This window comes from Diabrotica virgifera, chromosome 2, assembly GCF_917563875.1.
Source record: "Diabrotica virgifera virgifera chromosome 2, PGI_DIABVI_V3a".
Taxonomy (NCBI): domain Eukaryota; kingdom Metazoa; phylum Arthropoda; class Insecta; order Coleoptera; family Chrysomelidae; genus Diabrotica; species Diabrotica virgifera.
The window spans coordinates 108,562,968-108,586,968 of record NC_065444.1 but is presented as its reverse complement, the minus strand read 5'-3'; the positions used below and the strand labels follow the sequence as shown (position 1 = coordinate 108,586,968).

The 24,001-nt window shown below is 33.3% G+C and overlaps 1 protein-coding gene across 1 annotated transcript in view; it reads right to left on the bottom strand.

The window, feature by feature from the left end:
- Positions 1 to 24,001, bottom strand: part of LOC114324510 (sodium channel protein Nach) — a 63,086-nt gene that overhangs the window by 15,553 nt on the left and 23,532 nt on the right. The window contains exons 3-9 of the mRNA XM_028272369.2: positions 22,670 to 22,829; positions 16,438 to 16,568; positions 13,615 to 13,702; positions 13,426 to 13,551; positions 4,224 to 4,383; positions 1,111 to 1,276; positions 956 to 1,053 (exon numbers count right to left, since the gene is read on the bottom strand). Coding sequence (XP_028128170.2) covers positions 956 to 1,053; positions 1,111 to 1,276; positions 4,224 to 4,383; positions 13,426 to 13,551; positions 13,615 to 13,702; positions 16,438 to 16,568; positions 22,670 to 22,829 — 929 coding nt within the window. The remainder of the gene's footprint in view (positions 1 to 955; positions 1,054 to 1,110; positions 1,277 to 4,223; positions 4,384 to 13,425; positions 13,552 to 13,614; positions 13,703 to 16,437; positions 16,569 to 22,669; positions 22,830 to 24,001) is intronic.

Sequence of the window (24,001 nt, the reverse complement as noted above, 5' to 3'; positions counted from 1 at the left end):
GTTTTGAGGGTAGTGTATAAAAAAGTAAAACGCCGGTTGGTTTTTTGGAAAAGTGAAAAGCATCATATCGTGGAACGAGTAATAGGCCAAGTCGAGAGATGATATAACTCCTTGAGTCTAAAGTATCCAGTGTTTGTTTAAGTGTTTCAAAAAGTTGGAATACGGCATCAGGAGAAAGCCGGAAAGAGTACTGTACGAGGCATAGTGAGGAAAGGGAGAACGAGTTTGCAGAGGAACAGGGACATTACAGGAAAACGTCGACGAGTTTTTTTGGATCGCAACACCAGCAAAGAAGGAAACGTGTGTTGTGTGAAGACATTGTCGAATCATCAGCAAAGGTCAGTTTTAATTTTTTTGTTGAGACATGAATGTGTATGGTTTTGCGTATTAAATACCACAGTGCATATTGAACTACACATTTCACTAGTATAAAATCATCAAACCTCAATCAATATTGTTACTTATAAATCATATAGTTGTTTTTTTTTTGTATACAATAGTATTGATAAAATAATTTTTTTTTATATCAAAAAAATTTGAACAGGTAGAACATCCTGTATAGCAGAGGTAGAGATTCATAGTTAATTATTTAAAAAAACAAATTTGGAGACAAAAAGAAATAAGATTCCTATTTTCATAATTGTTAGATAAAATAAAGATAGAAGAATAAATAAAATTTGCAATATTAAACATTTATTTTTGTTTTATAAAATAAACGACTTTTATAATTTCTAATTGAAATTCATAAGTCGTGTATTATTTTATTCTCTTTTATCTATCCCTATTAGGAAGCCACTGAGAAATCTTTTGAAGCCACGAAAGTAAGTATTAATAGTATAATTTAGCCCTGACATTTACAATTTATTTATGTTTGATTGGTTTGATTAATGAGATAATTCATTTATTAATTAATCAAAGTAGATCACAATAGTACATAACTGTAGTTATATCATACCAACTAAATCCAATTTTCCTCTTACAACGTTTCGTTTAAATCGTTCAGTTGGTAGTCTTTCTAGGGTCAATTCCACTACTGCAAAATCATTGGTGATTCTAAAACAAATTAAAATTATATACATAACTATCTAATTTACTGGTATCCCAAATTACCCCACTTTGTCGTCTCTAATAACTGATAATTCAATTTCATTGCAACTAGGTAAACATCCACATACTAGTCCAGTTCTATTTGACCAAGATGCTTTAAGTACAGATATTTCGTTATAATACTCATTTAAACATTTTATACCTTCCAATGTACATTGATATTCAAATGCTAAAAACAAAATAAAATTTTTACTTATAAGTTTTTCATTAATAAAAGATTTACGTATAGGTGATCTTGTGTAAACAACGCAATTCGCATATTTAAGTAGGCGTAAAATCTTGGTCCAATGCTATTTAAATGCATTCATTTTTTTTCGAATCCTGAGAAATCTTATAAATATTTTTGAAAAATTTAAAAGCAGAATGAAAGACAAAGGGCCGAAATTCCCTGAAAACTTCTATAGTGATTATTTTAATAAGTTACAGGTGTAAAAAAAAGAGAAATAGTGTAATTTTGAATTTAAAATATTTCATTCAAAAAGAATTTTTGTTTATTCTAAAAGACTTTCGGTCCTCGGTAATAATCTAGTCTTTCATTCTGCGTTTAAATTTTTCAAACACATTTATTAGTTTTCTCAGAGTTTGAACAAAACCAATGAATTTAACTACCATTGGATCTAGATTTTGCGCCTACCCCCTCAATACGAATGTAAATAAACAAAAATCAATTAGTTATATAAAATTGCTAATACCGTTTTGTAATGTAGTAATCAACCCGACCTAGATTAAGTTTGAATGTGTTAAGTTATACAACAAACTAAAAAGGACAATCTGTCTTTCTCTTAGAAACTGAACATAGAAAATCAGATGAGCTAAAGCAGTGGAAATCTAACACCACAGTAGAATGTGAAGGAAATACTGAAAGTGATTTAGACAAAACTAACTGAAACATTGGAAAGAAGCTCTTCAGGAATTTTTTTTCAAACTTACATTAGGACAAGAAAATAGTATTTCGAATCCGATTTGATTACAGAACATGGCCACTACTATCCTCTTATACGTATTTCGGCTTTAACTTAGCCTCATCAGAGCACCTGTGTAGAGTATAACAATTCTGATTTTAGTCCCTGCCTCTCTTGACTAACTAAAAATAGAGTTACTACAAATAAAATTTTAACTTTGGATGGTGAAATGAAGTGCTGAGTGGATTTAAGGTGATATAGATGAAGTAAAAGGAACCATGAGGTGTGCTGTGACAAAAAGATTCCAATAAAAGTGAAACAAAATTTTTACAAAAATGGACACTAAAAAGAAAGAGGAACAACGAGTGTAAGTGGTCGAAGTAAGAATACTTACATGTATGAGTAGGGTTACAAAAATTCATAAAATTAAAAATGATTGTATTAAACGAAGTTTAGTGGTGGCGCTGAGGGGAGGGGGAAAGCTTAGGTAAGACATTTCGGTAAAGAAGATTTAAATTGTTATGACCCAAAATCGTAGCCCATAGAGGATAAAGGTAAATGGAATGATGAAATGATGATGCTATCCTCCGTTTCACGGTCACCTTTCAGTACAGACTCTTACGAAAAACAGTCTGTTGCCAAGAGATATATTTTAAGCAATTGATATTTTTCTGTTCTAGGAAGTAAACATCAGCGTTAATATCGTATAAATATCTTTTATATGGTAGGGGAGCAAAGTATGCTAAATGTGCAGTCACTCGAGCGCTTTGGAGACCTATTGGGTTATGAATAGTAGGTCCTAAAACCAAAAAAAGTTAAGTAACATTTTCCATTTTAGTGGGCGCTTGCCATTTTTTAATTTAATTTTCCATTTCCAACAATCGTTTTTTCCGACTATAACGCCATCTATGCATAATTCGAAAAAATGTTTCGAATAAAAGTTACTTATTTTTTCGTAAGGAATCCAAATCTGCAATAAAAATGGGGGCTCCTATTTAAGATTTTAAAGTAACCCCCACCTCACCTCCATGGGGGGCGTGTTTGGTGCCATTCGATAGATTTTTTAAAAATATTAAATAAGTATATTTTACAGTTTTTCGATTTGATGTTCATTTCGCGAAATATCGCGGGGTTCGTATTTAAAATATTAAATTTACCCCCCACCCCTCTCCGTGGGAAGTCGTGTTTGGTATCATTCGATATATTTTTAAAAAATATTGAGCACTTATTTTTTAGTTTTTCGATCTGTCATTCATTTCGCGAAATATTCGCTTCTTTCTTGTGAAACTTTGGGACTCACCCATTTCCTTACGCCCGGCTCAAATCGTCTGATTTTTAAAATATACACTCTTTTGCATGTACTTACCTTATCTTAATCTGACAATTTCGAGTTTTTTTAAGGATAGATTTTTTTTTCGGGCCCCCCTTAACGAACTCCCGTGTGTTAAGAGCCAATATATGGTAGAGGTACATCTGCAGCGTACCAGGTTTCTCCCCATATGATAATCTGACGCGCTCGTGTAACTGCAAAAATCCCCGCTTGGGCTCCCCTACCATAGTACCTATCTATGAATTAATAATAATAATAGTCTCCCGTTTTATACCGCTCACGTGGCTTTGGGAGTATAGCAGGGTAGTCTGCTATATCTAGGGCCTACGGTATACAAGAAAGGTAACAGGGCCAGTGCTACGCTTCAACCGCCTATTATTACCCCTGGTTTTACCCAAGGTACTCATTTTATTCAGGCTGAGTCGACCTGGGGCCTATAAACATTTTAAAAATGTCTAGTTGTTCTTGCCGGCGGTAGGATTTGAACTCCGGACCACCGGCACGCGAGCCAAGCACACTACCGCTTAGCTACGCCGGCCCCTCCTACCTACGAATTAATTAAAAATAATACGAACAAGAGTTTCAAATCAAGATGTTTTGGACTTCTGGAATATTCTATTTAGACGGACCTTAAATTCGTTTACTTAAAACCGGCAACACTGAGCTGCAAGGTTCCATAAGATTTAAATATGGGGATATGCTGTTCGCACTGCAAAGTGACTGCGAAACGCAAAATAGAGACACATTTACAGCATTTCCTTTTTGATGCGAGAGGATTGGGGTTCGAATTATATCGGAATAGAACTTAATGTATTTTAAGTAATTATTGGGATGGTGATGGTAATGTTTATGTGAAGTAGAGTATTATAATTCTTCAAACTTACATGTATTTGGCATAAGATGGTGTATGCATCCACATTTTTCTAACTGTGCTTTTTTACGACATTGAACACAACAAGCACTGTAACTGTAATATCTGGATACGTCTAAATCTGACTCATCAGGAAAACGACATTTCCTTTGGTCGATACTCACGTATTTTACCTAAAAGGAGAAGTGTATATAATATAAACGATGATACAGTAAAACCTGTCAATAACGGTCACTAAAAATGACAGAACTATTGGCCGATATAAAAAGGTGGCCGCTAATACCAGGTTTTGTAGTCCACAAATTTTGGTTTGGGGAACTTTGAAACTGGCCGGCTAGTTAAGGTGGCCGGTTTTGACAGGTGGCCGTTAACACAGGTTTTACTGTATTACGAAATATACAGAACTAAATAATTCAATTATTATAACATATTTATATACATAGCAAATGTTTAGGATTTCTGCGAAAGCTTTGTTATCGCTCCGAGGTATTTAAACGCCAATCAATCGAATCTTTAAGAGTTACTTCAGCATATCCCTGCATGGTCAGAGACTTGGGCTGATACAAATTTACACACAGACCACCAAAAAATGTCTCCTGCTTATTTCCCACTTCTTCTTTCGTTCGTTCGTTTGTGTTTGCTTTAATTTAAATGCACCTTCATAATTCGCTGATTTACCGACATCGGTTGGAACATGTCCGAACTCGAACGAATTCGTTGGGTCGTGCTTGATTCACTGTCATCATCAATCAGCCATTTGCATCCACTGCTAGATATAGGCCTCCCCTATTTCCCTCCACTGTCTTCTGTCCTGGGCGCTTAGGCCAGTATTATACTAGGCAACTGGTGACGCCACCAAGTTGCTCCACCAGTGACTTATTACGTCACGGGGCATTTAAGTAAATGAGACCTATTAGACTACGGTAACTGGTTGCGCCACCAGTTGCCCATAATATTTTGTGTGCTTTAATTTGGTGGAGCCACTAGTTGCTCCACCAGTTGCGCCACTAGTTGCGTCACCAGTTACCTAGTCTAATAATGGCCTTAGAGTACAATTAGTGGTCATTCTTTTTATATCGTCCGTCCATCGCGTGGGTGGTCTTGCTCTACTTCTTTTATCGGCCAACCTCGGACAACCTCTTTGTCCATCGCCAATCTGTCACCCGGGCCACACGACACGATCGGCCCAGTTCCATTTAAGTTTAGCCACCTGATATACAACATCTGTCACTCCTGTTCTCAATCGTAGTTCTTCGTTTGTTATATGGTCCCGCAATGACACACCAATCATCGACCTCTCCATCTTACGTTGAGCAATTCTTAGCTTCTTAGCGCCATGATGTCATATTATCCGTTTCTAACGCAACCGGACCGACCTGTCACACTATGCGTTTTGACTGGATGCGGTGGAAACGCATCCGGTCAAAACCCATAAGGCCGATGTCAGATTATGCGTTTTGACCGGATGCGTTTCCGCCGCATCCGGTGAAAACGCGTAGTGTGACAGATCGGTCTGGTTGCGTTGGAAACGGATGCGTTTTGAGTCATCGCTACGCGCTTACAAACTGCACCAGACTAAACGCATAGTGTGACAGGTCGGTCCGGTTGCGTTGGAAACGGATGAGTTTTCAACGCATCCGGTCAAAATGCATAATGTGGCATCGGCTTAATGTGGCATCGCACTGAGCAGATGCGGTTGTTAATGAAAGTGCGATGGCACATTATGCGTTTTGATGGGATGCAGTGGAAATACATCCGTTTTCAACGCAACCGGACCAACCTGTCACACTATGCGTTTTGAATGGATGCGGTGGAAACGCACCCGGTCAAAACGCATAATGTGGCATCGCATCAGCACCATAGGTCATAACCGGCAAAACGTATTGGTTAGACTATCCGTTTCAAACAGATTGAAAGATCACTCACTACTTTTGAATACGTCTCTGAGTATACCGTATGCGGCCCAGGAGAGGATAATTCTTCGTTCCGCTGTACAAATACAATAATTTTAAATACTGAATTCGTTCGTTTGTTTGTGTTCGCTTTGATTTAAATGCACCTACATTTTTAAACCAACACTCAAAGAAAAAGGTACGTAATATCAATAAAAATGTTAATTCAGACAACAAACGCAATACTTAAAATTTGTCCAATTCTTGGTTTTATTGGAACAACAAAGCGATGTTCATCAATTCATTATTTTCGTTAGTTGAGCCAATGTATTACGTTTATTGAATGGATGAACATTCATTATGTATACCATAATATCAGTTTATTGGTATTACGAACTCTGTTCACTTAGTCAACGAACACTATTTATTGATATTACGAACTATATTCACTGAGCCAACGAACACTATTTATTGAAACAACAACGTCGTTAATTGACCGACGAAGACTCTTCGTTGTGTCAATAACAGTGTTATTTCTCCTAACGTATTTCGTTTATTTCTACAACTATTTCCATTTATTGTTACAATTAATTCCGTTCATTCCCACAATAAATACGGTTTTTCTTACAAGCAATTCTATTCATTCTTACAATCAGTTTCGTTCATTCATACTATGAACGTATTTTATATCAATAATTACTGAATGCATTAGCCCGATATATGATATTAATTGATTAATAATAATTTTTTAAATCCCCCTTTTTTGTCCTTAACCTAATGGACTTTACACTGTGTGATTTCTCATATGATTTCACTTATACAGTGCACTGGAATAAGTGTTACACTCCCCCCACCCCCTTATTAACTTATTTATTTTTAGCACGTAAGCAAACCGCTCGGACAGGTCGATTTTTAAAATAATCAAAGTATATTATAACTAGAGACTGGAAAATATGCACTAAAAAATGTCTAAAATATGCATGCAATATGCATTTTAAAACAAGCTGAATATGCACAATTAACATGCAAATATGCATTTATATATGCACTTATTTTTATATGAATAATTTTATGGTTTACGTTAAATACATAAATAAATAAAAAATAATAAAAATAAATAAATAGGTTTGAATTTAAACCAAATTGTATTATTATTTCTTAATATATTTTTTTAACTTCAGGTTTTGTGACAAATAAAACGGCAAAATATTTTATTTTGACCACAAGATAAATAAGAGTACAATAAAATAAATGTACATATTTTTATTGTTACAATATTGATTCATATTTTCTAAACTAATATTATAAAAAGAGTACAATAAAACAAATTTACATATTTTTATTGTTACAATAAATAATCATATATTGATTCATATTTTCTAAACTAATATTATGTCTTCTATCTGTTAATATTTGTTTATAGGCAGAAAAAGATCTCTCAACGTCACAAGATGTAATTGGGGCATATTTAAACTTTGCTATTAGAGACGGATCCATATTAATATTTTCATCGAAGTTTCCAAAATTGATTATATTATTTATTGAACGCAATAAAGTGAAACCCTCATTTTTGTTTAAAACGTCATCAAGTTTATCTTTAATTTTTACTCCAATTTCCCCATTCAGATTTGTTATTTTCTGTTTAACCGAATCAACAATAGACATACTATTGTGAAGACATAAATTTTGAGCCTCTAATTTTGTAATTGAACTTTCAATGATATCGAAATTCGATTTTATATACAACAATTGATTTTTAATAGACTTTTCTTTAAAAATATTTTGACAGTTATCAATAGCGGTACAAGTCGGATCAAAACTTGAAATAACGCTTTTGATGTCGTCGTAGTGTTCAGATAAAAATATAGCACTTTTAAGCCAAGTTCCCCATCTGGTTAATACTGGTTCTGGTGGTAAAGGAATATCGGGAAGCATCTCCCTATATACCTGTACACGTAGTGGTGCTTTCAGAAATACTTTTTTTACATTATTTATTAAGGTGTTTACATTGGGAAATTCAATTCTAACTTTCTCTGCAACTCTGTTTAGGCCGTGCGCCAAACATGTACAGTGAATTAAATTAGGGAAAAAGATTTTAAGATTGGATGCAGCTTTCATCATATATGAGGCGGCATCACTAAGCATTAATAATATTTTTTCAAATGGTACTTGATCAGGTAAAAAAAAATTTGTTAGGGATTCGTTAACAAATCTAGCTATTGTAGCATAGTTTGTTTTTTCCAAACATTTTACACTAATTAAGTATGAGTTTTTAAAATCGCCAGAGTCGTTAAGAACTCCAACAATTAGATTCGCAATTTGTCGACCCTTTGTATCCGTTGTTTCGTCGACGGAAATCCAAAGATAATCGGCTTTTAACTGATTTTTAATACTCGTCATCACATCTTTGTAACATGCACTGACATATTTTTTCCGAAGAGTTGAAGAACTTGGTATTTGAGCTGGTTTATCTTTAATCTTGCAATAAGTTTTTAAAAAGTTTTGACACGATTTATGTTCTAACTTGTGCAGAGGGATATTGCAGTTCAAAAAAAAATGGCATAAATCCTTTGCAAAGGTTTCTTGCCCAACTGACGTATTCTGAATCTGCAAACTGTTCTGTAGAATCTGCTGGCGAGGTTTATTATCATTTTTTGATAGCTTAGTTTGGTGAAGTGAAGTTTTTATGTGTTGAACTACTTGGAATTTCTTTTGACATGGAATCTGGAATATAATGATAATGATGTTTTAGATGTTTTCGTAAATAGATACCTACATTAAAATGATCAAACTTTTTAAACCTCCCCCAATTTTTTTTTATTTCTCAAAGTGAAATTGAAATCGTCAAACAATAAAGTACAGTCAGTGTACCGTAGTATACAGGGTGGGCCACTCTCAACACCTCGCTCTGTATAAGCCAAACCGTTGCGAACTTTAAAAAACAGTTTTTGAAGAAATGGGACGGTTTGTCATTTTAGAATAGACAGACACATAGATGTGCAAAGAAGTTTGATAAGTTTAAAAATCTATTGAAGTGGAGAACTTACCTTTTTATCACAAATGGTGCAAAACATACTTTCACTGTCGATAACTTTTAGATGATTGTTACTTCCAATCCAACTTCTGAGAAGACTTGATTTTTCCCTTGCTACTTTAGGCATTTTCACAATAATAATAAAATGATTTTTTTACACAGTATAGTCAATAACTTGCAATCACAAAAGTTGAATAATCGGCGATTGATTTAAGACTAACCATTCATAAAATAAAATAATCTATCCTACCCTTAAAACAGTGTTGCCAACTCGACCAATATAGTATTTGCCAAACCTCACAAGAATGATGGAATGATCAGTTCAACAGTAGGTATTCCATTATCAACTAATAAAAAATCCCTATAGCAAGCATAACCCAGTACAGATAAATTATTTGTTTTAAAAAATGCTGAAACATGATCCTGTAGTTAATAGTAATCTCATGGTCCACAGACATAAGTACTAATATAAACATTATTGAAGGCGAAGGGATTTGCTGATGTAGGTGTGTATGTGTGAATGGTTAAACATTTTTTGTTAGGAATCAGATTTGACTCACTGATATCAGTTTCAAGTTCCTGTGAGAGAGTTCCTAAGTTGTTTTAGTAATTGTAAGGCCAACATAAAAATTTGTTCTGAATTAGAAGATTTTCGATTTTTACTAAATAATTTTTATATTATTTAATATGCTAGAAAATATGCTATATGCTAAACAAGAAATAAATAAGCTAAACAACACAAAAATATGCCAAATCTAGCATAAAATAAGCTAAATTGGCAACGCTGCCTTAAAATTTCGTTTTGGTTGGTTTTCCCAGAATAATTCATAGTTGGCCGACACCAGCAGAAAGTACAGGTAATATTTGTAATGTTATTCAAAATATAATCGGTATTTACTTAGGTAATTTGTAAATTCTGAGAAGTCTATAAATCTTAAATATCCGGATAATGATACCTGCAGCTATAAATAACGCCCATTATGTTTATGGGTACAACAACAAAGGAGCTTAACAGCAAAATATTTACTTTCACATTTTATTTTAATGGATGTTGATGTTACTAATATATACCTTATTTTTAAATGGGGTAGAGTAAATTCCCATCAAAATATGCATTTATATGCTCTTAAATCTCCAAATATGCAAGGCATATGCATTTATGAAAAACATGAGAAATATGCAGCATATATATGCATATGCATTTTGCATATAATCCAGTCTTTAATTATAACATCAATGTTTCGAACTTTACACGATCCCTCTTCAGGTGACAGGCGTAACTTTGATTTTTTTAATGGGAAAGTACGTCATGTGACAGCTCATTTAAAAGCGTTTAAAATAGTGATTCCAAAAATGTATAACACTTTAATCCTTCTTGGGAGCGCAGGTGCAAAATTTCGATCGAATTCTTTTGAAACGCATTAATTTTTTTGGAATCCTGAGAAAACTAATAAGTATTTTTGAAAAATTTAAACGCAGAATAAAAGATTACATTATTACCGAGGGCAGAAAGTCCCTTAGAATAAACAAAAAGTTTCTTTTGAATGGTATATTTGAAATTAAAAATCATACTAAATTTTCTCTTTTTCATCCCTGTGACCTGTTAAAATAATCATTATAGTCCAGTCGGGTTAGACGAATAACAGGCCTAACCTTGCATTAGGAGCTGCCCCAAACTTTATTTTTCTAATCTTTAGGGAGGGTTAATATTAGTATAAATTTAAAATCTCGACTGAATTCCACCTGTTGCTTTAGCCGCCATCTTGATTTTAAACGAGAACCGTTTTTGCTCAATTTCTCCGCCATTTTGAATTTTTTGACAAAAAGTGTAGAAACTGAAATTGTTGAAAATGCGATTTTCTATAATTTCATTTATTATAATTTTTTTTGTGCTTCGATATTTTCCGAGTTATGAGGGGAAAATAGTGACAGTTGGAGCATAATTATTGAATTATTGAATAATCTCGTTTATTATTAGTTTTACAACAAATATGTACCTATACAAAAATGAAGAGAATTCAATTCTACACAATTTTGATTTCTTTAATTTTTTTGCTAAAATTAATATTTAAGGTAGTACGTAAGCGGTAATGGCGCGAGCGTAAGACCGGATTGATTTTATAGCAATTGTTTTTGTTCAATATCTACGCCATTTTCAACTAAAATTGTTCAAAATATAATTTCCTACAATTTCTTTTTAACAATTTTTTTCATGCGGTTGGTATTTTCCTAGTTACACGGGAAAATAGTAAAAAGTTGTGGGGGGAGCATAATTATTGAATTGAATTTTGTTTCAGAGCTGCCCCAAATTTTATAATTATATCCTTTAGGAGAGATCAATAGTAGTGTAAATAAAAAATCTCGACTGAATTCCGCGGTTGCATTAGCCGCCATATTGATTTTAAATGAGAACTGTTGTTGATTAATATCTCCGCCATTTTCAACTTTTCGACATAAATGGTAAAAAAGAAAATTGTTGGAAATGCAATTTCCTACAATTTCTTTGGCACAATTTTTTTATACGATCAATATTCTCCGAGTTAAGGGGGAAAATAATGGAAGCGGAGGGGAAGCATAATTATTGAATTGTCTCATTTATTATTAACTTTACGACATAATTGTACATAAACAAAAATAAAGAGAATTATATTTTATACAATTTTTGAAACTTCCAATGAAACGTCAACCAAACAAGTATATAAAAGACATAAAAAGACATTATATGCATTAAGTTCACTTAATTTTATTAGCTAGCGGGTTTTATTGGTTGAATTTGTCGGTCGATATTTTAAGTTTTATGTCAGCTAATATATCGTGATATTTCAACAATTTTTTTTTAATTTTGGACCCTCTTGGGGGAATTTTCCCATTTCCCCCCCTTATAGACCCATCACTGGTTCTCTCGAAAAATTGTAGTAAATCGTAATTGCAACAATTTCAGTTCTTACACTTTTAGTCGAAAAGTTGAAAATGGCGGAGATATTGAACAAAAACAATTGCTACAAAATCAATCAGGTCTTACGCTCGCACCTTTACCACATACGCACTACCTTAAATATTGATTTTATCAAAAAAATGAATGGAATTAAAATTGTACAAAATTTAATTATCTTCATTTTTGTATAGGTATATATTTGTTGTAAAACTAATAATAAACGAGATAATTCAATAATAAATAATTATGCTACAACTGTCACTATTTTCCCCTCATAACTCGGAAAATATCGACCGCACGAAAAAAATTATAATAAATGAAATTAGAGAAAATCGTATTTTCAACAATTTCAGTTTATACACTTTTTGTCAAAAAATTGAAAATGGCGGAGATATTGAGCAAAAACGGTTCTCGTTTAAAATCAAGATGGCGGCTAACGCAACGGTGGAATTCAGTCGAGATTTTAAATTTTTACTAATAATGACCCTCCCTAAAGACTAGAAAATTAAAATTTGGGGCAGCTCCTAATGCAAGGTCAAATGCTATCCCGACTGGGCTATTATAGAAGTTCTCATGGACTTCAGACCCTCGATAAGACTGTAATATTTTATTTTTCGTTTAAATTTTCAAAATGTTTCACGATAACAAACACACTAAAACTTCCTTCTACTACGGACTACACTTGGAAACGAAATATCCGGCACTTCGGTAGAGGTAACAGCATTGTTTAACAAAGAAATCTTTTTTAAACACAGAGAAGCTAGGGGTATCACGATAAGGAAAAGCCGTTACATTTCAAATGGTCAAGCAAAACATTTATTGTCTCAACAACTACGATTATTGTCACAATGAACGCATTGATTGTGGGTATTAAACGCAGTGGTAGATTGATTAATGCATTTGTTGTCTCAACAATCAGTTAATATATTTACAATAATCATATATTACTCTATATTAACAACATTTGTACATTGTTTTAATGAAATCTGTACGTTGTCACGATAAACCAAGGTAATTGCTTGTCATGTACGAAATCAAGAAAGTGAGTTGCTGCCACAATTAACATTATTTATTAAATATAGAAACTAAGTTATTGGCTGAATAAATTGAGTGTTATTGATTAATGTACTCTAGTTATTTTCACAATTATTATTCAATCATTGTGACAATAATCAAATACATTCGTCAATGTCCAAAAGTTCGTTGAAACAACAAATTAAATTGTTACAACGAAATACTATTCAATAATCACTGTTAATCAATATTACGAACTAAATTTTTTTGAGTGAATAGTTTAATTCACAAAATAACTAAAGAAACATTGAGATCATTAAATAAATAATTAGTAACTAACCTCCGGCTGGTTGTCAATTTCCTTTATCGAAAAATATCTTCTGTAGTATAAGTTAGGTGCTAAAGCTATTACATCCGCCAGTAAGCTCGATAAAGATGGTATTTCCAATGGACCCAAAACATAAAGCTAAAAAATTTTTAAAAAAATGTGTCCCATTACTACAGCTATTAATAATGATAATAATCTTACGTTTGTTAATCCTTTAATATTTAAATACAAATTACCGGGACCAGATTTTTTGTTTGACACCATTTTGCATTTAGGTGCATTTTTCTCCCTAGAAACGATATCGGAAAAAAATTCATTCATAAAATATTATACACAAAAAACTAAAACAGTTGGTATAAATAGATACACATTAGTTATACGCTGTGAGCTCGTACGTAGAGGGGATATTTATAAATTCGCGAGCGCCAGTAGTGGCAAGTCTGTAAACGTTTACCGGAAATTTGACATAAATTTTAAAGTGGTTAATTTAAAATTAAAATTAAAAACATTAATTATAAAAAATATTAGTTGGTCAAAGCTGTGGTATATATTTTTACCTTAAATATACTTACGTTTTAAATACTGAATTTACGTTTTTTTTTAATGTTCCGTAATATGTAATATCTATTAATGTTAGCGCCATCTACACGATACTTGTGAAAGTATCCGAAGTAAGAAATTAATATTTCATCAATAGAACGTCAAAATGATTAGCAAAATCTTAAAAAAGTCTATTACAATTTAATTACTTTTTAGCGTTGTAAATATTAAGCGATAACAATTAAATAATAAATTTAAAAATTACCGGTGAAAGTTGAATTAGTAATCCGCCAATAGCGACACCAGCGAAGCTCAGAGCGTATAAAACTAAAATCGAGAGTTTCGATTTACTAAATACAAGTGTAACTAGCGCCCTCTATTAGTAATGGTAAAATAGAGTCTAAATTAGCAATCATCACGCCGAAAATGTTTAAATAAAGAATCTGAAAACCTACAAAATTATTGCGAAAATTAAAATCCATATTTAAACTTTTCTCACCCTGTATAGAAAAGAACTCAGCTAATTATTTAACAAAGCCTTTTTTATTTTAAGGTTTTTATTCTAAGTTCGTACTACCTTAGAGTAGTCAGCTACTACCTAGTCAGCTAGTCTCATTATATTATGACCAAAGAAGTTTTCTAGACAACTTACGTTTCGCCGATGATATAGTAATAATAGCTGAGGATCTAGGTATGGCAAGAGGAACTCGTTACGGCTATAGAAAATGTAGGTTTAAACATAAACATCTCGAAAACAAAATGAAATAGAACTCGTAGATAGATATAAATACCTGGGACATGAAATTATGATTGGCAGGGATAATCAGACTCATAAATTGAAGAGAAGATTCGGATTTGGGTGGGCAACATATGGAAAACTGATAGAAACTTTTAAAAGTGAGCTGCCCACATGCCTAAAGAGAAAGGTATTTGATCAGTGCGTCCTACTAGTCTTGACATACAGAGCAGAAACACTTATATTAACAAAAGCCTCGGCTACTAAACTGAGCGTCACACAGAGAAGAATTCATGTTCGGAATAACCCTGCGAGACAGATTAAAAACAAAGAGATCAGGAAAAGAACCAAGGTGACTGACGTCATCAAAAGGATAGCCAGACTAAAATGGAGATGGACAGGACACATTGAAAGAATAACAGATGGGCGATGGACAAAGAGGTTATTGGAATAGAGACCAAGGGAAGACAAGAGAAGCTACGGTCGACCATCCATAAGATGGACTGATAATAATTTAAGAAGACTAAATAAAAACTGGATGAGAGCGGCACAAGATAGATGGTGTTGGAAACAGGATGAAGAGGATGGATGATGACTAAAGTTTTCTCTTTTTTGTAATTTTTTGTTAAGTCGTTATCGACTTGACCAATTCTGTTTAACACTTCTATATTTGAAATGCGGTGAACCATGACATAAGACCATACCTCGAAGGCTTCTAACTTGTTGACCATATTACCTTTTATGATTCGTATTTCACATAATATATTAGGCGATCTTAGTGAGAAATTAGTTTCTCCTTTTTCATTACTTTATCAATAGTTAGTACCTACATGTTTCTAGATTACGTTTTAGAAACAGATTGAGGAGTTTATGAAGACTTGTTTCTTTAATTACACCATACTTTTTATGACCCAGCATATATATCAATTATCTAAATTATACTACAATAATAAAGAGTTGATCCAACTTATTTATCTGATTTTCAGTTTTCGTGGTTCGCTTTTTGCTATTATTAAAATTGATCTTTTGGATAAGTAAATTCTAAATAGGGAATAACAACTGTGAATAAACCGTTCAATATAATCGTTTACGTATGTATTACAAATATGTATTAGTTACAATAGTTATTTTCCTAACAAGTGCAGAAAGTCATAATAAAGACTGCAGTTTGCCGAACGAAGCGAAGCGGGAGTTCGGCAAGCAGTCCAGTGCGGAAAAGAGACTTTCTGCAAGAGTTAGGAACAATATTTTTTCTATGAGTCTTTAAAAAATGACCAAATCTTAATCAATTAATTTAATTAATATGAAAATACATACACAAATTAATTCTTTGACAAGGTTGTCAAAACCAAACTTTCAGCATAATTGGTTAGCATGACAACGATCGTGGTTTCCATGACGACGATTTAAAACCACTGTTATTGTCTACTGATTTGACTTTCGAATATTATGTCAAAATAATTTTATTTGATCGAATTGTCGCGTTAATTTCATTAAAACATGAACACAATAAAATACATTTGAAATAAATTAGTACATACTTAAATAATATCTAAATATTAGTTTATTGCATGTATTATAATTATTTTAAGGCCATATTAAAATATCTAAATTCAGTGCGGAAAAGTAATGCGGAAAAGTAGTGCGGAAAAGTAATCCGGAAAAGTAAAACTTTCTAAACTAAAACGCGTGCGCACGCGTACAAAAGTAGACATTTTTGCACGCTCGTAGAAAAAATTATTATTTACCTTGTTTGTAATGAATTAAGTCCATAACATCGTCCAAGTTCTGTATCAATTTCTTTGAAATATGAACAACAATCAAACTCCTCATTATTCCATTTACATTTTTGAACCACGTCCTTGCAAGGGCTTCTAACCTAAAATATTGTTTAATTTTGTTTAAAAATACAATACCGGGTGTCCACTTATATTTTCCCCCATTTTAACTGCCTATAACTTCTAAACGGCTTAAGATATAAATATGCGGTTTTCGATGAAATGTTTTATTTTAGTAAAAGTTTTGTCTGAATGGATTGAATTTTTTATATCGCTTTCAAGTACGAAAAGAAAAATGGCGGATTTTTGAAAAAAACGTTGTTGACTTTTTTTAATGGAACACCCAGTATATTTTTTGTAAATTGAAATAAAGGTCATTCACCTATCCAGCGATAAAAAGTTTTTCAAAATCGGTTGTCAAATCACTGAGTAATTAATTTTTAAAATGAGCGGTGCAATGTGGATATCACATACCTAAATAACATAACTAAGCAAAATGATATTATGTTATGTGATTTCCATATTGCATCTTTCATTTTAAAAATTATTTGCTCAGTCACTTGACAACCGATTTTAAAAAATTTAATATCGCTGGATAGGTAAATGACCGTTTTTTCAAGCTACAAAAAATATACTGGGTGTTTTAATAAAAAAAGTCAACAACGTTTTTTTTCCAAAAATCCGCCATTTTTTATTTAAAAGCGACATAAAAAACGGTCATTTCCCTATCCAACGATATCAATTTTTTAAAAATCGGTGGCCAAATGACTGAGCAATTAATTTTTAAAATGAGAGATGCAATGTGGAAATCACATATGTAACATAATATCAATTTGCTTAGTTATGTTATTTAGGTATGTGATATCAACGTTGCACCTCTTATTTTAAAAATTAATTACTCAGTGATTTGACAACCGATTTTGAAAAACTTTATATCGCTGGATAGATGAATGACCTTTCTTTCAATTTACAAAAAAATATACTGGGTGTTCCATTAAAAAAAGTCAACAACGTTGTTTTCAAAAATCCGACATTTTTCTTTTCGTATTTGAAAGCGATATAAAAAATTCAGTCCATTCAGACAAAACTTTTACTAAAACAAAACATTTCAGCGAAAACCGCATATTTCTATCTTGAGCCGTTTAGAAGTTATAGGCAGTTAAAATGGGGGAAAATATAAGTGGACACCCGGTATAACATAGATAGTACATTGTGAAAAACGGCTTGATGGGCACATTAGAGATGGTATATTGGTTGAAAGTCCGATAGGTTATGGACATAATGCGTATAGAGTTGGATTCTCTACTGGAATTGTACTGCAACATCTCGTAAACAGTAGATCATGAATGGTGATGTTGGGTGAATTATTCGATATCGGGGGTGAATTTGATAACATCTATGAATCAATCAAAAAATCAAAATTACAACGTTAGAGATGATACACTATACATGATACAGTGCCAGCACAATAATTATCCAGAGGTTGAATACATGATTGTGTAGAAATAGGGTAGCAATATTCAGTAGTGGTGGAAATGTAAACATTTTTATTCCACTATAGAGCGTTTCACGTTAAAAACGGAACATTTCGTAGATAGGGCCACGTATTTCTTATGGACGATAGAAGCGCACCGGTGCCGCTTCTATCGTATCAAGAGTGAATCGTATATCGGCAGTCTATAAGTAAGACGTGCCTGAGAGTTTTGGAAACACTGTTCTGTATAAGCCAAACATTCCGTTCTTAGTTCTAAGTATAGGAGAAAATACCTCTGTATTCGAAGCAGAAAATTATGAGATCTTCCACTGTGTAAGCGAAATTAATGTGAGGACTTTCTAAGAACTTAATCTGTCTCCAACTGAGACAGATTAATAGATGCACATAGGTAAGTCGCAATGGGGTCACTTAGAACACCCTAGGGTGAACTCTAAGCAAGGTTACAAATGCCGAGAATACAGACTAGCGGAACATAACACTGTAATACTAATAATTCATGCGCCTTTGAGACCGACTCTCAATCTCAGAACAAAAGAGTGGCCACTTCAGTTAACCGCTCAACTGACCGAAACTGTTGGCCAGTTAGAGGGGAGTTACTTATACTGGCAATCACTGGATTATCCCCTATTTGGGGGACCGTTTTTGTTTCCTAGTCTGTCCTGATCCTACGTTCTACTAGGATTGGTCACTCAATATCCAGTGGGGTTGCTCATAATCAGAGTGCACCTGACCAAGAACCAACATCACACTTCTTGGAGGTGAGGATAGGAATAGAGTAAATGAAGCTAGAGGTGCTATCTGTAAAGGCTCCTCCAGACTACTCGCAAAGTTACTCGACGAAGTACTCGGAAAAGTTGACCAAAGTCCGAAGTTCCGGAGAAAGTCACTACACACTCGTTCAACGACGAAATAAGTCTATCCTCTCTACACTATCGTATTAGCCTACCTCGTTCAACTTCGCGTGTAGTGTGGAACTTGCGTAAGCAACAACTTATGATGCACATTACCAAACCCTTTGAACTCGTTTGAAGCTTACTGTATATCACAAAGTATGTGTTTCATATTTCACAAGGTATGTCAGTGGCGAACCCGGGGGGTTTGGGGGTTAAAACCCCTCCCAGGGCATATAAAAAATAAATAAAGAATAGTAAGAAAATGTAACTGGTCTTTCACAAACAATACAAAAAAATTTCGGTACCAAAGCCAACCACCCACCCCCCGCCCAGATGAAAATTCTAGGTGCACCACTGTATATTATGTATTATTATATATAACAGCAGATATTATATAACTATAAACAGTAAAATGGAACGAGCACATAAGCCGAATGACAACAAATAGAGTAGTAAGGACGGCGAGAGACGGTTCGCCAATAAGAAGACGATCAGTGAGAAGACCACGAAATAGATGGAATGAGAACTTACTGGAGGCACATTGAAAAACAGACAGACTCATGTCTACATAATAAAAAGAAGAAGAAGATTATATATAACACAAAGTATGTGTCTCAGTATAACAAAATACAAAGTGCACATAACAAAACATCAAAGGGAAAAAGCACATGGAGGAACTACAATAAACATGCGTGATAGGATTCATGACTTCTATACAGGGTGTCCAGAAACTCTACCTACAAACGAAGTCAGGAGATTCCTCAGATAATTTTAAGACAATTTAATCCAATTCACCCAGTCAGAAAATGCTTTCTAAGGGAGCTAGAGCTCTTTGAAGATGGCGTATTGTAATTAGTTTTTCTTAAATACCTCTAGAACGCCTCTATTTAGAAAAACGAATTTGGTACGCATATTTAACTTCCGGACATAAATCGATTCCATCCATTGCGAATTTCTAGTACCGGTAATAGGCGGTCATATAACTTTTAAGCATTTTTGACTCTGGATTATTAAATTTTAAGGTATTCAAGTACTAAAAGGTACTGTTGCTTTAAGTCGATAGGAGACACCGTTTTCTAGAAAAATCGATTTGAAAATTTTTTGTTTTGTAAATTTGAAAAAAAAATTAAAAAAAAAACTATTTAAAAAGACGAAAACTGGTACGTTTATTTATATTCCAGAGACAGGGCCTATTTTACCACTAGGCCAGTGAGGCACCTGCCTCGGGCCCGCATTTTAATGGGGCCCGGAAAGATCATCAAAAAATTTTTATTGCAATAAAACAAGATAAATTTTCAAATTTGTCAACTGTGGTCTTAGAACCACATGAGCCACACTTTGAAAATCTTTCTACGTATCATCCACAGTAGAATCAGAGATAAATGTAAAGAAGACCAGGATGAAACACAATTTGGCTTCAGAAATGGACTGGGAACCCGGGTCGCACTCTTTGCACTAAATGTATTATTGCAGAAATACCAGATCAAAGGAAAGACGTATTTGCTGTATTTATTGACTATGAGAAGGCCTTTGATCGAGTACAACATCACAATTTAATTAAAGTATTAATAAAAACTAAAATTATACTGGCGTCAAACAGCGACAGCTTGGATAAAAAGAAAATTAACAGAAATATGCAAAATACAAAGAGGTGTCAGACAGGGTTGTATACTGTCCCCACTGTTATTCAATTTATATTCAGATATTTAGAATATTTAAAGAAGCGCTCCTTATTTTGGAATGGGGTGTGAAAGTTAATGGAATTCTGATAAATACAAGCAGATATACAGTTATTTTAAGTGATGATATGAATACATTACAACACCTTTTAAATGCCATTGACACCGTGGGAAGAGAGTTTGGCCTAAACATAAACTGTTCAAAACAAAATACATGGTATTTAGCCGTTTGGCCCATCAAGATTCACAGTTATATGTTGATGGTCATATAATTCAAAGAGTACTCAGTTTTAAATATCTTGGTTGCCATACTGAACAACTAGATCCAGATAAAGAGATAAAATGTAGAATCGAGATAGCCCGCACAACATTTTAAAAAATGAGGTCATTCTTCTGTATTGATAACTTGCAACTTAAACTTACTTTTATTAAATTAAATTAAATGTTACTTTTGGTCAGTCCTCTTGTAAAGTGTCGAAGCATGGACATTAAAAATATCGAGAATTAATCGTTGGGAGGCCTTTGAAATGTAGACGTACACTGAAAATACCATGGATGGCTACTCTGACAAGTGTGGCAGTCCTTAAGAGAGCAAATGCTGCCCGCGAGCTGCTTGATAACATCAAATATAGAAAGATGACCTATTTTGGACACGTAGTAAGGGGAGACCGGTATAATATTCTTCAACTTATTATGATGGGTAAAATCGAAGGACGCAGAGGAATTGGTAGAAAGGAGGCCTCTTGGTTGAAGAATATCCGGGAGTGGACAGGAATAAAGAAAGCAGAACAACTATTTAGAATAGCTCGAGACAGAGACAGTTTCGCCATGTTAATCGCCAACGTTAAGAGGACTTGATAGGGCACGTTAAGAAGAAGAAGGGCTTAGAACAATTAAAAAATTTGATATCAATATTAACTAATTAACTTAATTAATATTATTATTAAATTATATTTAGGGGCCCGAAAATTATGTAGTGCCTCGGGCCTGATTTTAAGTAAAATAGGTTCTGTCCAGAGATGAATTGATTTCATTAATTGCGAATTTCTAGTACCGGTCATATTTTTCGTTTTGGGTAGGTCAACGGATATTTTATCGCAGAACATTTTTGTCTTTAATTTTTAAGCATTCTTGACACTAGATTATTAAATTATAAGGTATTTTAGTACTAAAAGTTACTATTGCTCTAGGTTGGTAAAATACACTGTTTTTTTTTTGAAAAATTTTTTCAATTTTTGTCCTACCGACTTAGATCAAGAGTACCTTTTAGTACTAGAATGCCTAATAATTTAATAATCCATAGTCAAAAATGCTTAAAAGTTAAAGATAAAACAGTTATGCGGTAAAATAACCGTAGCCCTACCCAAAACGGACGCCTATGACCGGTACTAGAAATTCGCAATGGATGGAATCGCTTTATCTCTGAAAGATAAATATGCATACCAATTTTCGTTTTTCTAAATAGAACGGTTCTGGAGGCATTTAAGAAAAACTAATTACAAGACGCCATCTTCAAAGAGCTCTAGCTCCCTTAGGAAGCATTTTCGGGCTATGTAAATTGGGTTAAATTGTCTTAAAATTATCTGAAGAATCTCCTGTCTTCGTTTGTCGGTAGAGTTTCTGGACACCCTGTATATCAGATAGCAACTGTCAGTCTCTAATAAGGGAAAAATCCCTTATTCACTTACAATTGGGAATTAATATATTGTACAATTTTCTTCTTCTTCTTCTTCTTTAGTTTAGTTAGTTCTTTAGTGGCAATTTTGGTTGGTGTGGGACAAACATGACAAGATAAAAAATTTCACGCTAGGGGCCACTCTCTATCAATACACAATCTTCTTTTTCTTCTTTGATTTAGTAGAAATTTTGAGTTGGCATGGGACATATACAACAACTAAACTTTTTTTCAACGACATTAAACTTTTTTCTCTCAGGGGCAACTGCCAACTAGTACACAATCTTATTCTTCTACTTCTTTTTTAGTTTACTGGCAATTTTGAGTTGGCATGGGACAAATACGATATACGATAGCCGATATACGATATACGATTTCATACGACATACGATAGCCTAATCTTACTATTTATCCTCTAATTACTGTTATAGATGAATATTAGTAATATTTTTAAACTTACTGCATCATGATAGTAACTTAAATTCTTCACAAAACAATTTTTGTCCCTATTAGGTACATCTGGGCCACAAATTTGTAATGTGTATAACGATAATCCTTTGTAGAAAACTAATTCCTTAACGATTTCATCCAAATTATAATCATGCGGATCTCCAAAAACTCTGAAATATCAGTTTTAAAAGGTATTCTCCAATTTATATTTCAGTTTAATATACGTTTTTTTTAAGTTTCGGTTTCTACTTCAGAAATCGTTCTCAAAATTCGTAAGAATCGAAATGTCAAAATAAAACGTATTTTAAACTGAAATTGTGGTTGATTAATAATAAAATCAGTAAATATTATTAAAAAGAGTTTTAAATAGTGTATATAATTTGTGTAAAAATATTCTGAATTCATTTATTCAGTAGATATTTTTTTCACCCATTTGATATATACACACCGGTATTTAGGCGTCAACGGCCTTCCGGTAGGCATCTAGGGTAGACCGGGGACAATAGAAACAGCGCCTATAAAATTCAAAGTTTTAGGTATAAAGTTGGCAAACGCGCATTAAATGCTGCATATATCTTGGCGTTATGAACATAACACATAAGTTATGTGTTATGTTCACCTACACTACACTAAAATAGTAAGTAATCGTTCGACCTTGACGAAGAACGCAGCGCAGTTGAATACTATATAGGTCTGGATCCCGCGTATGAAAAAAAAGTTGATTAATAGCAAGCTCAAAATTTGTTAATAGCTTAATGGTGTCTAGTCGGATAAACTTTGATATATGGGAACACTGGAACAGGGGCAATTTTAATTGTGGAACAGGTTAAAAATTTGGAACGGTCACACTACAAAAACGGCACATTTATTTTGTCCGACAGAACAGACTTAGGGCCGGTTGTTCGAACGCTAATCAAAAATGGAATCAACTGATCATTATCAAATATTTAATTACTGTCACCAACTGTCAATGTCAACTTTGTTTGGGTTGCTGAAAACATAATTGATTACAATTATTAGATTTATTAATCAATTATGGTAATAATTGTTATGTTAATTAATAATTAATAATTAATTAATCAATCAATTATGTTAATTATCATAATAATAATTAACATAAATGATTGCAATCAACTGATTGACGTACTAATAAGGGGTGTTGTTAATTGATGGTTGTTAAGGGGACTTAATTATAATCAACTTCTTGATTAGCGTTGGAACAACCGGCCCTTATTGTAATATATTATAATTATATTATATTAATTCTCATGATATTCTCGACTTAAGCTTAAGATCTGTTGGTGCAACCGGGCATTAATGTATATTTTTTTCGGCGAGTACC